The sequence below is a fragment of the Megalops cyprinoides genome, chromosome 6 (genome assembly GCF_013368585.1).
Source record: "Megalops cyprinoides isolate fMegCyp1 chromosome 6, fMegCyp1.pri, whole genome shotgun sequence".
Classification (NCBI taxonomy): domain Eukaryota; kingdom Metazoa; phylum Chordata; class Actinopteri; order Elopiformes; family Megalopidae; genus Megalops; species Megalops cyprinoides.
The window spans coordinates 6,834,293-6,851,400 of NC_050588.1; the positions used below are offsets into that span (position 1 = coordinate 6,834,293).

The 17,108-nt window shown below is 49.9% G+C and overlaps 1 protein-coding gene across 3 annotated transcripts in view; it reads left to right on the plus strand.

Moving 5' to 3' along the window:
- Positions 1 to 14,768, plus strand: part of uba1 (ubiquitin-like modifier activating enzyme 1) — a 32,640-nt gene extending 17,872 nt beyond the window's left edge. For 2 of the 3 annotated variants that reach the window (XM_036531130.1, XM_036531129.1), the window contains exons 4-26: positions 942 to 1,110; positions 1,615 to 1,749; positions 2,044 to 2,150; positions 2,670 to 2,760; positions 3,189 to 3,321; positions 3,752 to 3,849; positions 3,944 to 4,090; positions 4,366 to 4,542; positions 4,738 to 4,845; positions 5,462 to 5,542; positions 5,990 to 6,142; positions 8,339 to 8,504; positions 9,163 to 9,359; positions 9,521 to 9,585; positions 9,823 to 10,018; positions 10,352 to 10,426; positions 10,666 to 10,855; positions 11,120 to 11,211; positions 11,576 to 11,668; positions 12,260 to 12,451; positions 13,327 to 13,428; positions 13,961 to 14,061; positions 14,599 to 14,768. In XM_036531130.1, the coding sequence (XP_036387023.1) occupies positions 942 to 1,110; positions 1,615 to 1,749; positions 2,044 to 2,150; positions 2,670 to 2,760; positions 3,189 to 3,321; positions 3,752 to 3,849; positions 3,944 to 4,090; positions 4,366 to 4,542; positions 4,738 to 4,845; positions 5,462 to 5,542; positions 5,990 to 6,142; positions 8,339 to 8,504; positions 9,163 to 9,359; positions 9,521 to 9,585; positions 9,823 to 10,018; positions 10,352 to 10,426; positions 10,666 to 10,855; positions 11,120 to 11,211; positions 11,576 to 11,668; positions 12,260 to 12,451; positions 13,327 to 13,428; positions 13,961 to 14,061; positions 14,599 to 14,734 (3,004 nt within the window). In that variant the 3' untranslated portion in view covers positions 14,735 to 14,768. The remainder of the gene's footprint in view (positions 1 to 941; positions 1,111 to 1,614; positions 1,750 to 2,043; positions 2,151 to 2,669; positions 2,761 to 3,188; positions 3,322 to 3,751; positions 3,850 to 3,943; positions 4,091 to 4,365; positions 4,543 to 4,737; positions 4,846 to 5,461; positions 5,543 to 5,989; positions 6,143 to 8,338; positions 8,505 to 9,162; positions 9,360 to 9,520; positions 9,586 to 9,822; positions 10,019 to 10,351; positions 10,427 to 10,665; positions 10,856 to 11,119; positions 11,212 to 11,575; positions 11,669 to 12,259; positions 12,452 to 13,326; positions 13,429 to 13,960; positions 14,062 to 14,598) is intronic. The other variant, XM_036531131.1, reaches the window with a different exon arrangement.
- The last annotated feature ends 2,340 nt before the right edge of the window (positions 14,769 to 17,108 follow it).

Genomic DNA, 17,108 nt, shown 5'->3' on the forward strand with positions numbered 1-17,108 from the left:
AGAGCCACTCAGATATCAAATATTGGTGCTGGTTGTATTTCACCTGGTATTAATTCAGGTTAATTGCAAAGGAGGTCTGGGAAGTGATCTTGGTGTTCATTCCGCAGACAAAGCTACAAGACCATAATTACTGTAGGCTGGGTTATCTCTTCATGCAAGTGGCCATTCTTGCTGCTATTACACTTGGAAAATGGCATGCACATGTTTTTCTGTGCTCGGGGATTGGTAATGGATCGTACTGCATCGCAGCTGACAGGTCAGATTGTGACTCAGGAGGTGCAGTTAAAAAATTTGCCCCACTCCAAGAGCAATGTAGGATGGAGTCTCTGTTCCATACACTTGCTCAAACGCGACCCGCTGACTCAATAGAGCCACCCGTGAAGCAGAATGCACAGCCTCACTCCAGCAGCCAGAAAGGATTTATTCTGCTCCATGCGTCAGCTGGCAGTGTCTACACTCTTTCAAGCACAGGGAAATGCAGTTGAACATTCAGCTGAAATGTGAGGTTTGCTTCAGTTTGTTGAAACCGCATCATACAGTTGCAGTAACTCCCCGTGTAGTGGTGCATACAAAAAATGAACGCTTAGCTACCAAGCCAGCTAAACCATTTAAATAACTACATTTTTCAAGGTTTTACTTTTTAGGCTGATTTTTTTTTTTTCCCTCTATGCATCTATAAATGTCAGTCCCCAGTCGAAAGTTATCTCCCCTTCCTGCAGTAGACTGTTGGGTAAAATAACAGTCCTGCATTTAAGTGAAGAACAAGCTAAACTGTATCGCGTACAAAAAACTGCTACACATTTCCGCTGAACTGTTCTTCAAATGGTCATTTTTGTCGTGCGGTGGCTGTGTGAAAAGCCGCTGGCGTCCCTGCTGCTGGCTCCCAGCGGGAGGCGATGGGCCGATCCCGGCTCCCCTAAAGCCCGTCTCCTCCTGTGCAGCTACGTGCTCGGCCACGACGCCATGAAGCGCATGCAGAGCTCCAACGTGCTCATCTCGGGCCTGCGCGGGCTGGGCGTGGAGATCGCCAAGAACGTCATCCTGGGCGGCGTCAAGAGCGTCACCCTGCACGACCAGGCCGTCGCCGAATGGAGGGACCTGTCTTCACAGGTCAGGGACGGAGCCCGGGGTGGGGTGGGGTGGGGGTGGCGGTCAGGGGGCGAAATTTTACCAGGTCTTTACAGTCATCGGGTGGGGGGGGGGGGACAGTGAGCGTGGCGTTTTTACTCTTCCAGCTTTGTGTGCAGCAGAGTTGGGGTCAGTGCTGTTTCAGTTCAGGGAATGAATTCAAATTCAGTTCACGCGTTGTAAAATCTTCATTAAAGGTGACGGGAGGATTTTCAGTTAATTTCTGGAATTGCCTAAATTGAAATGGGATTGACCCTCTCTGGTATGCAGCCTCCCATCATCTTCTGAAGCTTTGAGGTAGAAGCATGTGGACTGCAGTTAATGCCTACGATGACATGTTTAACTCCACCTCTGTGCATTTTAAAACTGAGCGAGTGGCGTGCCTTCAGTTCACTCGAGCACTTGAGGATTCTGTACACACAGTCACTGAAAAGGCCCGGGTGTTCTCCCTCACTGAAGCGGCGTGTCTGTGTCCGTCCCTTACAGTTTTACCTCCGCGAGGAGGACCTGGGGAAGAACCGCGCGGAGGTGAGCCAGCCCCGCCTGGCTGAGCTCAACAGCTACGTGCCTGTGGCCGCCTACACTGGACTGCTCACCGAGGACTACCTCACCCAGTTCCAGGTCAGTGCCCCTGACCCCGCACAGGCAGCCCGCACACCAACACACACGTTCACACACACACACACACGCATAGGGGATACACAGATCCTCACAGCCCTCGGCTGGGAGAGACTGCCATGGATCACTCCCAGGCAGAAATGAGACACAGCAACACAATCTGCGCCCCGCATATGGTTTGCCTGTAATTACCTCCCGGTCCGCGGAGACGAGCTCGGGCGGTACATTGTGAGCCGAGGTCAGGCCTTGCCCGCTGAGCGCCGTTGTGTTTTCTCCGCCCCGCCGGGTGTTGCGCAGGTGGTGGTGCTGACCAACTCCAGCCTGGACGAGCAGCTGCGCATCGGGGAGCTGTGCCACAGCAAGGGCATCAAGCTCATCATCGCTGACACGCGCGGGCTGTTCGGGTAAGAGGCAGAGCCGAGGTCCACGTTTCCATAAACGCGCTGCACTCGGGGCTCGGTGCTGTTGGTACCTGTTTGAAAGTACTCTTCCCTACATTGTTCCGCTCCAGAAGAGTCCTGCGACTCATAGGTTGAATTGACCATTGAAATTAGGAAAACGTTTTCTTGTGAATTTAAATGCGAACGGGGGGAAATGTTTAGTAAATCCTAAACATTTTTACATTTACATTTATTTATTTAGCAGACGCTTTTATCCAAAGCGACTTACAAAAGTGCATACAGTAAGTAAACAAAATGTAGTCAGCAATATTGAAGATTACTGACAAAAATAAAAAACGACAGCTTAGGGTACACCTTGTGCAATGAGAGATGCACGTGCCTTTTTGTCATCTGCTCAAATTTGGAGCCGTGCAGAGAGAAACGTAATGTAAATGAATGGAGATGCAGCAGGAAGCGGTCCTCTGTCGGAGCGCGACCGCCGCTGACGTCGTTGGTGATGCTGGTTTGCCCCTGTGCTTGCAGCCAGCTGTTTTGTGACTTCGGGGAGGACATGGTGGTGTTCGACACCAACGGGGAGCAGCCTCTCAGTGCCATGATCTCCATGATCACGAAGGTGAGTGCGAGAGCTGCGCTGCTGCGGCGGGGCCCGAGTCAGCTGAGGGCTCCTCTGCGCTAAAGCAAAGCTCAGCTCTGTAGGGAGCACATTGGTTTGCTGGGGGTGGGTTAGAGTGCCAGTTTCAGGGTTTGTTAGGGGAGTCGGTGTACCAGATTTGGGATCAGTATGCCATTGGAGAGTGCCTCTGCTTTAGGGTTTGTTGGGAGGTCAGTGTGCCATTGGAAAGTGCCTCTGTTTCAGAGTTTCTTGGGGTCAGTGCGCCAGTTTCAGGGTCTGTTGAGGGGGTCATTGTGCCAGTTTCTGGGTTTGGGGGGGGGGGGGGGGGGTGTGCCAGTTTCCGGGTGTGTTGGGGAGTCAGCTTCACATCACATCTGTGGGTGTCAGCTCTTCTCTGTGCTCTAACCTCCCTCTGTACGGTGCGGCAGGACTCTGCCGGGGTGGTGACGTGCCTGGACGAGGCTCGGCACGGCTTCGAGAGCGGCGACTACGTCACCTTCACCGAGGTGCAGGGCATGACGGAGCTCAACGGCTGTCAGCCGGTGGAGATAAAAACCCTGGGTGAGACTGCACAGTACTGCCAGCGTGCTCCAGACACACCTTAATATCAGCACTGTCTACTCTCAGTCTGTCAGTGTGTTCACTCTGCACCTCCATCTCACTTTACAGCACTCAGCTGAGCTAAAAAACATTGATTATGAGTTTGTGTGCCCTGTTCCAATTCTACTTTAATAGGTGGTTAATGCCATATAGCGGACACAGTAGAACTGTTGGGTATTACAGGGAATTAAATGTCAAGCTGACAAATGAGAAACTCAAAGTTGGCTAAGAACATAGTGTTCTTATTCAGGGTAATTAACAAAACTTTCGTTTAACATGTTAGCTGTTTATTTGCAGTATGGCGCATGGATTTTGATCGTAACGCGTACATTTTTTAAGTTACAATCATGAGCTCCGCTGAGTCATTTCTTTAAATGCATCACCCCTGCAGGTCCTTACACCTTCAGCATCTGCGACACGACCTCCTTCTCAGACTACGTGCGAGGTGGGATCGTCACCCAGGTCAAGATGCCCAAGAAGATCGCCTTCGTGAGTGCCGCTCCGCTCTCGCGCCGTTCCTGTCTTTGTTCCGCGGCGGGCGGGGGTTGTCAGTGCTCATCTCCCTCCCTCTCTCTCTGCACAGAAATCCCTGTCAGCCTCCATGGCGGAACCGGAGATCCTGATGACCGACTTCGCCAAGTTCGACCGGCCGGGCCAGCTGCACGTGGGCTTCCAGGCCCTGCACGGCTTTGAGAAGAAGCACGGCCGCCTGCCGAAGCCCTGGAGCCAGGTAGCTACACCGCCTCACCCCGCGAATGTGCGGCGAGTGCGGCTCCTTCCGCTTGGCCTGCTTTTGGCCCCCGCCGAGTTACTTACCAGAAGGTGAACTGTCAGGGACGGGCCCCATCGGGGTCCTGGATAAACGGGAATTTGTGTAACTAAAACCTCAGCCACATGGTGGTTACAGCTGAGTCCAACTAGCTTTAAGCCCTGCATCACGTTTTACCCTGTCTCCATATCCGCCTCTACCTTACGGTGAGGTAACGCTTGTCGTTCCCCTCCCAGTCGGACGCCGATGAGCTGGTGTCCCTGGCGAACGGCGTGAACGCGGCGCAGTCCGGGAGTGCCAAGCAGGAGCAGCTGGACGAGGGCGTGCTGAAGAAGCTGGCCTACGTGGCGGCGGGCGACCTGGCCCCCCTCAACGCCTTCATTGGAGGGCTGGCCGCGCAGGAGGTCATGAAGGTAAAAGCAGCAGCAGCAGTAGCAGCATCAGTCACGCAAAGCCCAGGAGAACGCCGCGTCGAGGGCGGGTGGCCTAGCGGCTTTATCCCGGGGTTCCGGATACAGCTGCAAAAGCGGCACGCTGTGGCCGAGTTGTAATCTGTGAATGACCTTTGCGCGACTTGTGAGTAAGCGTCCTCCTCTGGCCCCCCGCAGGCGTGCACTGGCAAGTTCATGCCCATCATGCAGTGGCTGTATTTCGACGCCCTGGAGTGCCTGTCCGAGGCCGAGGGAGCCATGCTCACCGAGGAGGAGTGCGCGCCCGTAAGTGACTGTTCCCCTGACAGAACGAAGCTGTCCCTCGCCTGCCCGTTTTACCTCACCTCGGAGCCCCACCCCTTTCTTATTCCAGCTTGAGGGTCTTCTAATGCCTCATATTTGTGTTTGCTACCAAAATGTTCATTCTCTGAGTGTAATTTTCAAATCTGTTCACAGGTTGTAGTGTTGAGAAAACCCTCATTGACAAGCCAGTACCCATAATATGCTTCTACACCAATGTCGTATATTGAAAACTGTGTGTCATGGGGTCTTATGGAGAATGAAACCTGTTAATACAGTTATAGGGTTGGCCTTCATGACGATCACTATTTGTAGCAGCACTGGTCATAATTCTTTTCACTGTTATGAGTTGAAAAGGTTTTCAGCGGTTATCACCAGTCAGAAGCCATTATCTAAGATGAGATAACAGACCAGAATAGTCCCCCTCTGTATTGCACACTGAAATGCCTCGCTGTAGCAGTGTAATAGGTCTGCTCTGCTGTGTCAGTGTTGATGGATTTGGGCTCTTCTCCTGGATTGCGGTGGAGGCTCATTGGAGCCTATAATGCAGCTCTCCGCAGTGCCAGAAATAAAGCACTCCTTCTCTCCCTCTCGCTCTCAGAGGAACTGTCGCTATGACGGACAGATGGCTGTGTTTGGGTCCAAGCTGCAGGAGGAGCTGGGCAAACAGAGATACTTCCTGGTAAGGAAGCCGGTGAACTCAATAACCGCTTGCTCGCCCTGCTCTCTCTCCCTCTCTTAATCCACTTGAAGCCAAGTGCTAATCAGCAGCACAACAGTTAGATGAATAATGCATAAGGCAGTCTGATTGGTCAACTAGATAATGTTTGCTGGATTAAAAAAACAAAAAAGCTCACTGGCCACTAACCATAATTTTTTTAACCACTAGTATGCCTTTATCATAACCAAACACATCTATGTGCACAGCAATATGTGTTATACAGTATTGCAGCAAAGTAAATGAGGACAACATAAATGTATCAACCCGCTGTAATTACTACTGTGTGCTAACACCGCTGTAGGAACAGGAGCATGCGTTTGCGTCATAGTGTTGCCTCGTTCGGTGGGTTGTTGGGTCGAGGCCCGGCCCGCGTTGCTCACCGCCGCCTGTCTTCCGGTGCGCGCTCAGGTGGGAGCGGGCGCCATCGGCTGCGAGCTGCTGAAGAACTTCGCGATGATGGGCCTGGCCTGCAGCGAGGGGGAGGTCATCGTCACCGACATGGACACCATCGAGAAGTCCAACCTCAACAGGCAGTTCCTCTTCAGGCCCTGGGACGTCACGGTGAGAGAGTCCCGCTGTTGCACCTGCACGATTCCAATACCCGCACTTACGCTTGGCGGAACAGTAGTTGGCGGAACATGAGTTAAATTACTGCAATTTTTAATGACAATATTACGCTTAATAACTAAGTAGGATATTGAATTTAATAATTATTCTTTATCTGACTCCAGGGGAGATAAACCCCCCCTCCCACCCCTTTAATGACTTAAGCACTGAATACATAAATCTAGGAAGAATTGTGAAGAATTCATTACCTTCCAGCATGTAAAACATCCTGCGTTTATTGATCACAACACGCTCTGAATTCTTTCTCGGTATAGGCCTCCGTCAGCTGATCCCTCATTTAGTATGAGAGAGAAACCTTGACATTCCAGTGAATGAGATTTATTGAAAATAATTGCATAGAAAAAAGAACTGTTTATTACATGAGTAAAAAGTATGATGATGAAGATCACAGCAGTTAGCAGCTGCTGAAACATTTTAGCCATGCAGACAAGAGGGAAGTTATGGGTTTCTTACACCAGTGTAAAGGAGAGGGGAAGAGGAATGACAGGAAGGGATGAGTCTCCATCATGCGACTGGTTGTCCGCACAATTGGTTTGAAGCACAGAATGAAAACAGTCTACCCATTAATGATGGTATGTAGGAGATTCCAGCAGCAACGCAGAAAAATCAAGAGGTTAAAATGTGGCAGAACTTCATGAAAAATTTAAAAAAAAAAAAAAAAGAGAGATTGTGCTCGGACACAATGGGGCATTACAAACCTTTCGGAGTTGCTTACAAGTATACATGATTTGCGTGGTTTGGAAGGCATCTGGTGAGGAAGTATTACACAGCATTTATCCCAGATTTAATAACAGCGGGGGGTTGAGACTCATGTAGACCCAAATGAGAAAGCGTGCTTAGAGAAAATGACCATTACAGATTGAGAAGAGTTTCAGCCCAGAGCGTGAATAAAGAAGTGAAAGAAAAAGGAAAAAAACAGGTTAATACAACACAAATGAATTAAAAATAAATGGTGTAATAAAACAAATTACTTTGGTGTAATAATCACACTGTTCCAGTTCACAAGCGCTCACTGTTCTAATACGCACACACACAGAGACACATTGTTAAAATATATAATATACGCACTGTTCAAATGTACACCTTTATAATACGCACACCCACAGTTGTACACTCATGTACACACTCGCCCTGTTAAAACAGTCAAAGCAGGGAACTTCAGTCACATCAAAGCACAGGATGGGATTTGTGGTAACCCTCCTGAGGAGTTTTTTGAATTTCAGGTATCACTACCAATGGCCATTTCCCCTGCATTTTAGAAGAGCTATATGCGTCCCCCTGTTCCCACAAATGATATCCCGAGGCATTGATTTGCACGTTAGAGAAGGAGAAAGGAGAAAGGGCCACTTCTTCATGTGGGAAGGATCACGATTAAAAGGGCGTTGTCACAGCTTCCTCCTGCTCTCTCTCTCAGTTGTGAATGTAGGTCGCGGTACCGATTTTGGTAAGGGCGCAGCGATGAGTCGTATGGCTGGGGGGGGGGGCGTTTGTGCTGATGGGAGAGCAGGAGGAACGCTAGCTCTGTCAAGCACTCCATATTCATCCTGCCCTGTGCAGAGAACAAGCCAGAGGCAATCGCACATTTTGCTTTCTGCCATCCCAGATCAGGCCCTTCATTTAAAATGTACAACATCGTGGCTGTAGAACGGGGTTTGCGGGGAAGAGAGAGAACCTTTGATTTACGCTGAGGAGAGTCCGTCGGGTTGGAGGTATTTTATGTCAGTTGAGCACTCCCAATGTGAAGCCCACACTTGCTTGCCCGTCGCGGCTTCAGGATGAACTGCACTGTAGGAATGAGCCTGTGGCCAAATCTTTATCCAGATGCTTCACCTTAACCAGAGGAGACGTACTCTCAGTGACTCCCAACACTCGGAGTCGCTTAACATTTTCAGGAACATAAACATTTCAGTAAAAAAAAAAATAATAATAAAATGGCTTGAATGTTTGACCTACCACCTCGTACGTGTTCTGAAGGCCCCATGTGGTTGTTTGAGAGTACGGACTTGCTTTAGGGGTGTTCCGGGTCCAGTGGAAGTTTAGCGTTGGGGGTTATAACTCGTGCAGTAGTGAATGAGGGAATGCAGTGTGCCGAGCATTGACCTTTCCCCCTGTGTCCGACGGCGAGCGCAGAAGATGAAGAGCGAGACGGCGGCCGCCGCGGTGAAGCAGATGAACCCCTCCATCCGAATCACGGGGCACCAGAACCGGGTGGGTCCCGACACGGAGAGGATCTACGACGACGACTTCTTCGAGGGCCTGCACGGTGTGGCCAACGCTCTGGACAACGTCGACGCCCGTAAGAAGCTCCCGCAGTTTCACTGAAATGCGGAGTTACCCATACTACTCCATTTTCTTTCTGCTTTGAGTTGTTACACTCATGCAGTGAATGCTGGTTGCTTTTAGATGGGCATTCAATCTTTCCTGTGTCATGTTTTCTTAGCACTTGGACTAGGAATGGCCACCTTTGATGCATTTGTGCTTTTATTGTAGTTAATAGGCTTTTATTGTAGTTAAAAAACCACTGTGTTTTGTACAGGAGACTCTTGTCATTGGTGGATGATGTGATCTAGAGATCCCCATGAATAAGGAAGTCCGGCAGTGCTGTGTAGCACCGATAAGAGACTTAAACAATGGGAGAATAGAAACGACCATATTTAAATAGTACTATAGTATGTCACCATAGTAAAAATAAAGTAATGCAATAAGAAAGTGGTAATTAAGTGTGTTTAGGCAGTGATGCTTTAAATGGGGGTAATATCTAAAGTAAATGTAAAAGTGGGGGTTGACGTGGCCCTTTGCTGTGTGAATACTTCAGAAGGTGAACTGACAGCCTGCAAATAGCAAGGGCGTCCTGTAATCACGTTTTCACACTTAAGCTGTATGCGTTCGTGTCTGTACATTTGTGAGCGCGAGGCTGGATGAGTTAACCCCGTGATCTTGTCCCCGCGCCGCAGGCATGTACATGGACCGCCGGTGCGTGTACTACCGGAAGCCACTGCTGGAGTCAGGCACGCTGGGCACCAAGGGCAACGTGCAGGTGGTGATCCCCTTCCTCACCGAGTCCTACAGCTCCAGCCAGGACCCCCCCGAGAAGTCCATCCCCATCTGCACCCTGAAGAACTTCCCCAACGCCATCGAGCACACGCTGCAGGTCAGGACGGCCACCCCCCCAACGCTCCCCTCCCCGCGCTCCTCACAGAAGCACCTCCCCGTCTCTCCCCTCTCACCGAAGCACCTCCCCGTCTCTCCCCTCTCACTGAAGCATGATGGTGGTATGCTGCCATAACACCTGCCATTCTCTCTCTCCTGCAGTGGGCCCGCGACGAGTTTGAGGGACTCTTCAAGCAGCCGGCAGAGAATGCGATCCAGTACTTGACGTGAGTCTACACTTCCCCCTTCTCCCCTTCCCCAACAGCCTGCCGTGTTTTATGGTTTAGCCTAGAGGAAGATTTGATGTTGGGCATAGGTGAGGACACTGCGCTCGGTCTCAGCTCGGCTGGTGGAAGAGCACTGACGCGCCCCCGCTCCGGGTTTAACCCAGGCACTGCGGTTGCTTTGAAGCGGGGGGTGCAGAGGCAGGGCGAGCTGTAAAACGTGTCGTCTCTGCCCTGCAGGGACCCCAAGTTTATGGAGCGCACGCTGAAGCTGCCAGGGGCGCAGCCTCTGGAGGTGCTGGAGGCCGTGTACAGGAGCCTGGTGACGGACTGCCCCCGCAGCTGGGAGGACTGCGTGTCCTGGGCCCGCAACCACTGGCAGTGCCAGTACAGCAACAACATCCGCCAGCTGCTGCACAACTTCCCCCCGGACCAGGTGAGAAGCGGGAGAGGGAGAGAGTCATTGGCTGTTTGGGTGAGGCTCCGCCTGCCTCGCCTGCCGCGCCCCACCCCTTCTGCAGGCCTTGACCAAGCTGCACATCAGTTAGCCTGCTGTGCTGCGCAGCACATGTGCAGGTTGTGTCGCCTTGGTAATTCATTGGAATTATGCAGCAGAAAGAGTGCACCAGTGCAAGTAGTTTTTTCAGTTCAGGATGACATTTTACAGTGGAAGATGTTGCCATTCAGACTAAAAACCTGTTTAAAAAACATGGACAACATCAGCTAAGAGGGTCTTGTGCTCACTCATCCTCTCACCTCTCCCCCTCAGCTCACCAGCTCTGGCGCTCCTTTCTGGTCTGGTCCGAAAAGGTGCCCCCACCCGCTCGATTTCAGCACCAGCAATGTGAGTGACATTGAGTGACACAGTGGACTGTCTGCTCCACTGCCTACCGAGCCCTGTTGGAAAATACATCTAGTAATACGCAAAAAAGAAAAAATAAAGTGCATGACATTTCTCAAAATGGTCGGTGGGCTGCAGCATTATCAAAATGGGACATGTGAGGTACCCTTGTGTCTCTCCTCAGCTACTTATCTCTCCCCTTTACTTGCCCTGAGACTGTGGTATGTTCGTCCCCCACTCAGGACCTGCATATGGACTACGTCATGGCCGCAGCCAATCTGTTCGCCCAGTCCTACGGGATCCCCGGCTCCAACGACCGCGCGGCCGTGGCCCGTCTGCTCCAGGACGTCAAGGTCCCCCCCTTCACCCCCAGGTCAGGGGTCAAAATCCACGTCTCCGACCAGGAGCTGCAGAGCGCCAATGCCTCTGTCGGTAAGTGGGGGGTTGTGGGTAGGGGCTGGGGAGAAGAGGTGTGCTTAAAATGGCGGTCTAATGAGTCACCTGCCATTTTTACCTTTAAGGTCATACACTGTGGATTACTCAGACAAGTGTGCTCTGTGTCAGAGCGGAGCCGATAGATAGGTTGTTCATCTCAGGGTTCTGCTGTTCGTGGGTCATTTCCCAGACCCTAGCCTGTGGGGTGAGGTCTGAGTTGTGAAAATGTGAATGCTGGTCTGACTGATCGCTGTGTGTTAGCAGATGACTCAAGACTGGAGGAGCTGAAGTCTCTGCTTCCCAGCTCAGACTCTTTGTCCCAGTTCAAACTCTGTGCCATTGACTTCGAAAAGGTATTTTCATGTTTGTCTCATTACGAATACTATGCATATTATAGGGAGCCTTTTTTAGTTTGCCTTACTACCACATAAATGTGCTCGTAGGTCAGCTTTGGTGCACCGTTTCTCCTGAGTGGATCACCTTTCTGAGCCATGAGCCAGTCACAGTGGATACATTTCCTTGTTTTTCTGTCACTCCATGCCTTTGCCCAGAGTCTGAGACTGCCGGGGCAGTAGCATGCCGTGAGCGGAACAGACCTTGTCCATGAGCTGTGTTTGCTTGTGCAAGAGGGTGGATGTGGAGCTGCATGTAATAATGGAAGTGGGAAGCTTGGGTGATGCTGACTCATGGTTTGACTCCATGCTGTGTGTTCTGCAGGATGATGACACCAATTTCCACATGGACTTCATTGTAGCTGCCTCCAACCTCAGAGCGGAGAACTACGACATTCCCCCCGCGGACCGGCACAAGGTTAGAGTCGCCCTGACTCTGCCAGGGCACCTGCTGGCTGGCCCTCACGCTCGCCGACATTCCGAGGGTGTCACTGCACCGTCTGGCCACATTTGCACTTACTTTTAGTCACCTGGCACTCCCATTCAAATCGATTTATAAAGCAAAAGTACATGAGTGTGTCTAATAAGGTCCTGTGAAAGACAACACATGCAGAAAAGGACCATATGTGACTGAACATGTGTCAGTACATGACACAGAACTATAGTAACCAGTGCCACACAGAACAGAATAAATGCTACAGTTAAAAAAGAATGGAACATGTTTAGTAATGGTCTACATGAACATATAATAAAATGAGTTTTAAGCGTTACAACTAAGCTGGGGGGCCTTGTTTAGTCTCAAGACATGAGTTTGAAATTCCTGCCACTTCGCTGCCTTGACTTGGAGCAACTATCAGTCATTACATTACATTCATTAAGCAGACGTTCTTATCCACAGCAACTTCCAGCACAAAAGAACAGAAGGGTATCCGTGGTCAGTGCTCCTCGCTAATGTGATTTTCAGAGCGTACCCCCCCTTCACATCCTTACTGTGCCTCCCCCTTTCCAGAGCAAGCTGATCGCGGGGAAGATCATCCCGGCCATCGCCACCACGACGGCAGCAGTGGTGGGGCTGGTGTGCCTGGAGCTGCTGAAGATCGTGCAGGGCCACCGGCGGCTGGAGTCCTACAAGAACGGCTTCATGAACCTGGCGCTGCCCTTCTTCGCCTTCTCCGAGCCCATCGCCGCACCGAGCCACAAGGTCAGGAGATGGCCGCCCTCCGCTCCCTCCCAACATGAAGCACAGGGCTAGAGCCGCATGTCTCTTTCCGCAGGTGTAGAGGCACAGTGTAGTGCGGTGTTTGTGTCAGTGTCCTTGCGCTCGTGTCAGGTGATAAATGTACGTGGTGGATGAGTCGGACCTACAGGTCTTGAAGGTGTAGTAGTCTTCCGGTCAGGGAATGTTGGTCTTGCTTGGCTTTAAATGGCGGGCTTTCTCAAGCACGGGATAAACATCGACACACAGATGCAACTTCTTCCTTCAAGAGTTTGGGCAGCCTTGCAGAGGAAAGTGTCTGTTGCGAGGGCCGGTTCGGAGCCGGTGCCTAATCTTATATATATATATACAGACATATACAGTGACGTGATGACGTGGCTCTATGGTGGCTCTCTGCCCGTGGAAAAGCAAACCCGTTCTTAGAAGGTTTGCAAGTTGAAGCAGCTCCGAACTGGCACTAGCATAAGCCCAGAACTAGCACGTAGATCGCGTTGGTGGAAAAGGGGTATGTGACAGCTCTCCTGCAGTCTCCTTGCTCATTACTCCTCACACATTCCCCTGCCTCTATACATAGTTGCTGTTCCTCCTCCGTTGCTGTCATATATCCCTGGAAATTCTGTCACTCTCCCTGTGAAATTTTGCCTACTGGCACAAAATCTCAATTTTACTGAAAGCCAACTGTAAGAAGGGGCTTCCTAGTTAAGAGTCCATTCTCATTCTTAACTTCATTGAATGCGAATGGGAAGGGTTGTCTGTGGTAGCCTACAGATGATTGGATATGATTTCAGACCTCTTCAAACTTGTCAGTATTCTTTGGCCATGGTCACCATTTTTCCATGCTTTTGGCTCCTTCTCCACAGTACTATGACATTGATTGGACACTATGGGATCGCTTTGAGGTGAAAGGCCTGCAGCCCAACGGGGAGGAGATGACTCTCAAGCAGTTCCTGGACTACTTCAAGGTACAGCCACAGTTGCCCCCCCCCCCCCTTAGATGCTTTACATTTAGACATTTGTATATTGGTAGGTTAGTCTGCATTATAGGGCTATGGGTGTGCACAGATATGCAAGTTTGCCAATAAAGAATGGCACCTTGGAGGAGAAAACAGTTCAAAATGGCAGGGGAAATTCAATAACAGTTTAGACGTGTCATGTTTCCCTTTTTCCCCACATTGATTGTACTCAAAAATAGATTGCAGTCTTGCTTGGTTTATTGCAGAAATGAACTTGCATTTTTTGGAAATGTAAACAACGTGTAATATAGAAAGCAGCACCTCTGCTACCAGAGGTGACGTCACACCCTAGAGACAGAACAAGAGCCTTATTAGTCAATGCAGCCAGATGGCCTTGTTCTCATGTGAGCCAAACCGTATCTCTTGTGCTATGGCTTTGAGACCCACGGTGGCCCCACCTCTAGCGCAAGCCAATGCTGAAATGCTGGAACTGCGTTTGTACGTGTTGTCGCGAACTGACGAGCGCTCCTCTTCCCGACAGAACGAACACAAGCTGGAGATCACGATGCTGTCTCAGGGGGTCTCCATGCTGTACTCCTTCTTCATGCCGGCCGCCAAGCTCAAAGAGAGGCTGGAGCTGCCGTAAGTGACTCAGAGCGAAAGAGGAAGTCAAGGTGGGGGCAGGTAGCACGCTCAGAGCACAGAACGCCCCGGACGGCTGCAGCAGTACTCACCTCAACCATGGATCTGAATTGGACAAAGCAAACTTACTATTTTTAAAGTATTTAGAATTAGAATTAGAATTAGAATAAAAGCTGCTACCTTTGCCTCGGTATTTGTGAGGCAAGATCATGTGAAGAGCTGTGGTGTGTTTAAATGTGAACCATCAACTGAGTATAAACCTCTCTGGAATGAAAAGGTGCTTTGGAGTGAAAGTAGCTGAGTGTAGGAAGCACGGTTGGCCTGCGCTCTGGTGTCTGTAGCAGTATGTGAGTGAGCGCTCAGCTAAACAGTGAAGCAGTGGTGGTTAATGTTAGGGGAGTACACAGTGGGCAGAATGGTAGCACTCTGGTGGCATAGCTCTTTGTGCCATCCGAATGTGAAAGTGGAGAGAGGGAGGGAGAGGGTCCTGGTGTAATGCTGTCTCTCACCCTCTTTTCTCCCCCACTCTCCGAGCAGGATGACTGAGATCGTGACAAAGGTCTCTAAGAAGAAGTTGGGGAAGCACGTGCGGGCGCTGGTGTTCGAGCTCTGCTGCAACGACCTGAACGACGAGGACGTGGAGGTGCCCTACGTCAGATACACCATCCGCTGAGACGCACACACGGGCGGCCGGGGCGGGGACGGGGACGGGGTGGCTGGGTGGGTTGGGGCGGGTGGGGGGTTGGGGGGCAGGGGGTTGGTGAATTCAGGAGGAAGAGGGGTTTTGAGGACGAGAGAATCTATTGATGGGTGTGGATCCAACAAAAGAGCCCAAAAAAAATAGGGAAACTAGTGGGGGGGGGGGGGTCGAACAATCAAGCAGGGGTTTGGGTGGGGTGGGGACTTGAAACGAGAGCCAGTGATGAGGGAGTTTTTGAGGCCTCTGAAAATGGCAAGGTGAGAAGTTGAATCAATTATAGCATTTTAGGGTAGGACAAGAGTGCACACTCTTATCAAAGCAGTAGAACAGGAGAATCGGGGTCTGAAATATAGAGTGGGGACAGAGGGAGCATGTTTATCGGACCTTAGACTGTACTTGCTATTCAGACGTTATTTTTTATCGCACAGCTTCAGTGTATAAACCACCCCATATGCTTAGTTGCACTCCCTTACACTTCTAAGTGAGCACTCGTTAGGGAAGTTGAGAATTCGTTCGTACTAATACCCAGATCTCTCTCCTTCACTCTCACCATCTCTCCTTCTCCCAGTGTCTTGTTTGGAGGGGGTGGGGCCTTATCATGCTTTGCATTTTAACCAGAGATGCTCAAAATGCGACAGCCAAAAAAAAAAAAAAAAAAAACCAACAACCAAAAACGACCGGAAAGAAAGTGTCAAACACACAGAGGCGATCAAAATTTGTCCGAATGGTCACCTCAAGAAACCACATTTGGGACGTATGCTTTAAGAACGGCTAAACGGGCTCCCATTGGCGAACGGCGGCTTTGAGGCACGATGTTTTGCAACGGTGAAGTGTAAAGCAAGAGGCCGCTCCCCCCCCCTCCATGGTTGGGTTCCTCATCAGGCCCCTCCACCCCCCGCAAACGGAGCGTCGGTTTGGGTTTGTGAATATTCCTTCCCTGTGACTGGCTGTGTTTGGGTGAGGGGGTTGGGAATCGCACATGATTCAAGATTTCGTTTTTTTTTTTTTTTTTTTTTTTTTAATTATTATTTTGTATTTTATTTTAATTTTTTTTTTTTTGGGGAGGGGGGGTGGGGGGGTGGAACAGAATTCTGGCTCACACCTTGTAGAACATGAACTGTATTCTTTCTACTTTGTTTAAAACTCCAAAAAAACATTACAGTAAAAAAAGGTTAAGAGGTTATTCTGTAATGGGGAGCACTTAGTGTGATAGTGAATAAAGTTGTAAAAGAACGAGTTTAGCTTGTCTGTGTGATTTATTTTCCCATCATCTTTCACAGTTTCCAAGTTTTCACAGTGCATAAGAGGTGAGCTTCCTGAAAGCATCAGCCAATCAGCATCTTCAGAGAAATGTTCTATTTGAGGGACTGAGTACCTCACATGCCTGCAAATTAATGTGCATCTCTGTATGCAGTACCTGTTAATAGGGATCCAATGTAAGGACAAATAGTTGAGGATTCTGTAAAAGTTTGTTAGATTTACACTGCTGATCCTTAAGTGCGTTATAAACATTACTAAACGTTCACATTGTACTAAAATCTAAATGTGAATTTCTTTTGTAATTCTCTGCATTGATATATCAGCTTATATCAGCTTCTCATATTCAAAAAAGAAAAGACAAGCTCATCTTAATACTTTTCCAGCAGAATGCTTCAGTTTAAAAAGTGCATTGTAAAATCATATGCTTAATTCTTAAAGGTCTGTGATTAAATAAATACATTTTTCTAGCAGTAAATCAGCATGGCAGAGGTCTGAAACAGAGCCTCAGCCATCTGAGTGAGATGGGCAGAATCCCCTGAAAAATGGGATGTGTCATCTCAAGGGTTCCTGTCATAAGAAATCCTAAATAAATGAGTGTCCAACATTACGCTCAGGTCTGAAAAGAGGGAAATGGTCAGAATGGCCTAGAAAGCATTTTCAGATGAAATGGTCAGATGAGAACTCCTGAATTGTGACATCTGGTTTGTGCTTGGGTGACTATCTTCCACCCCTGTCCATCCAGCTTCCATGGAATCTCATAGGCAGGTACAGGTAAAAAGCCAAGTCACACACTGTCCTCGAGAGCGAAGGCTCCTTTGCCTGTTTCATCCAGCTAGCACAATGGCAGGGCCGTGTAAAATGCTGCCAGCCTGGCAGCCTTCGTCCTGGGAAACCCGTGTTATAACCAGCTGTTACAAAAGCAGCCCAGCATGTGAGCAGCATCGGAGCAGAGGCCGCCGGGACGGGCTCCCAGGGGAAGGTGGCAACTCCACTTCAATCCGAGCACCAAGACCAGAGAGACTGTGCTAGAGGCCGAGAGAGAGAGAGCACAGATTTGTCCCGCTGCGTATCGCCAGAGCCTGTGGGG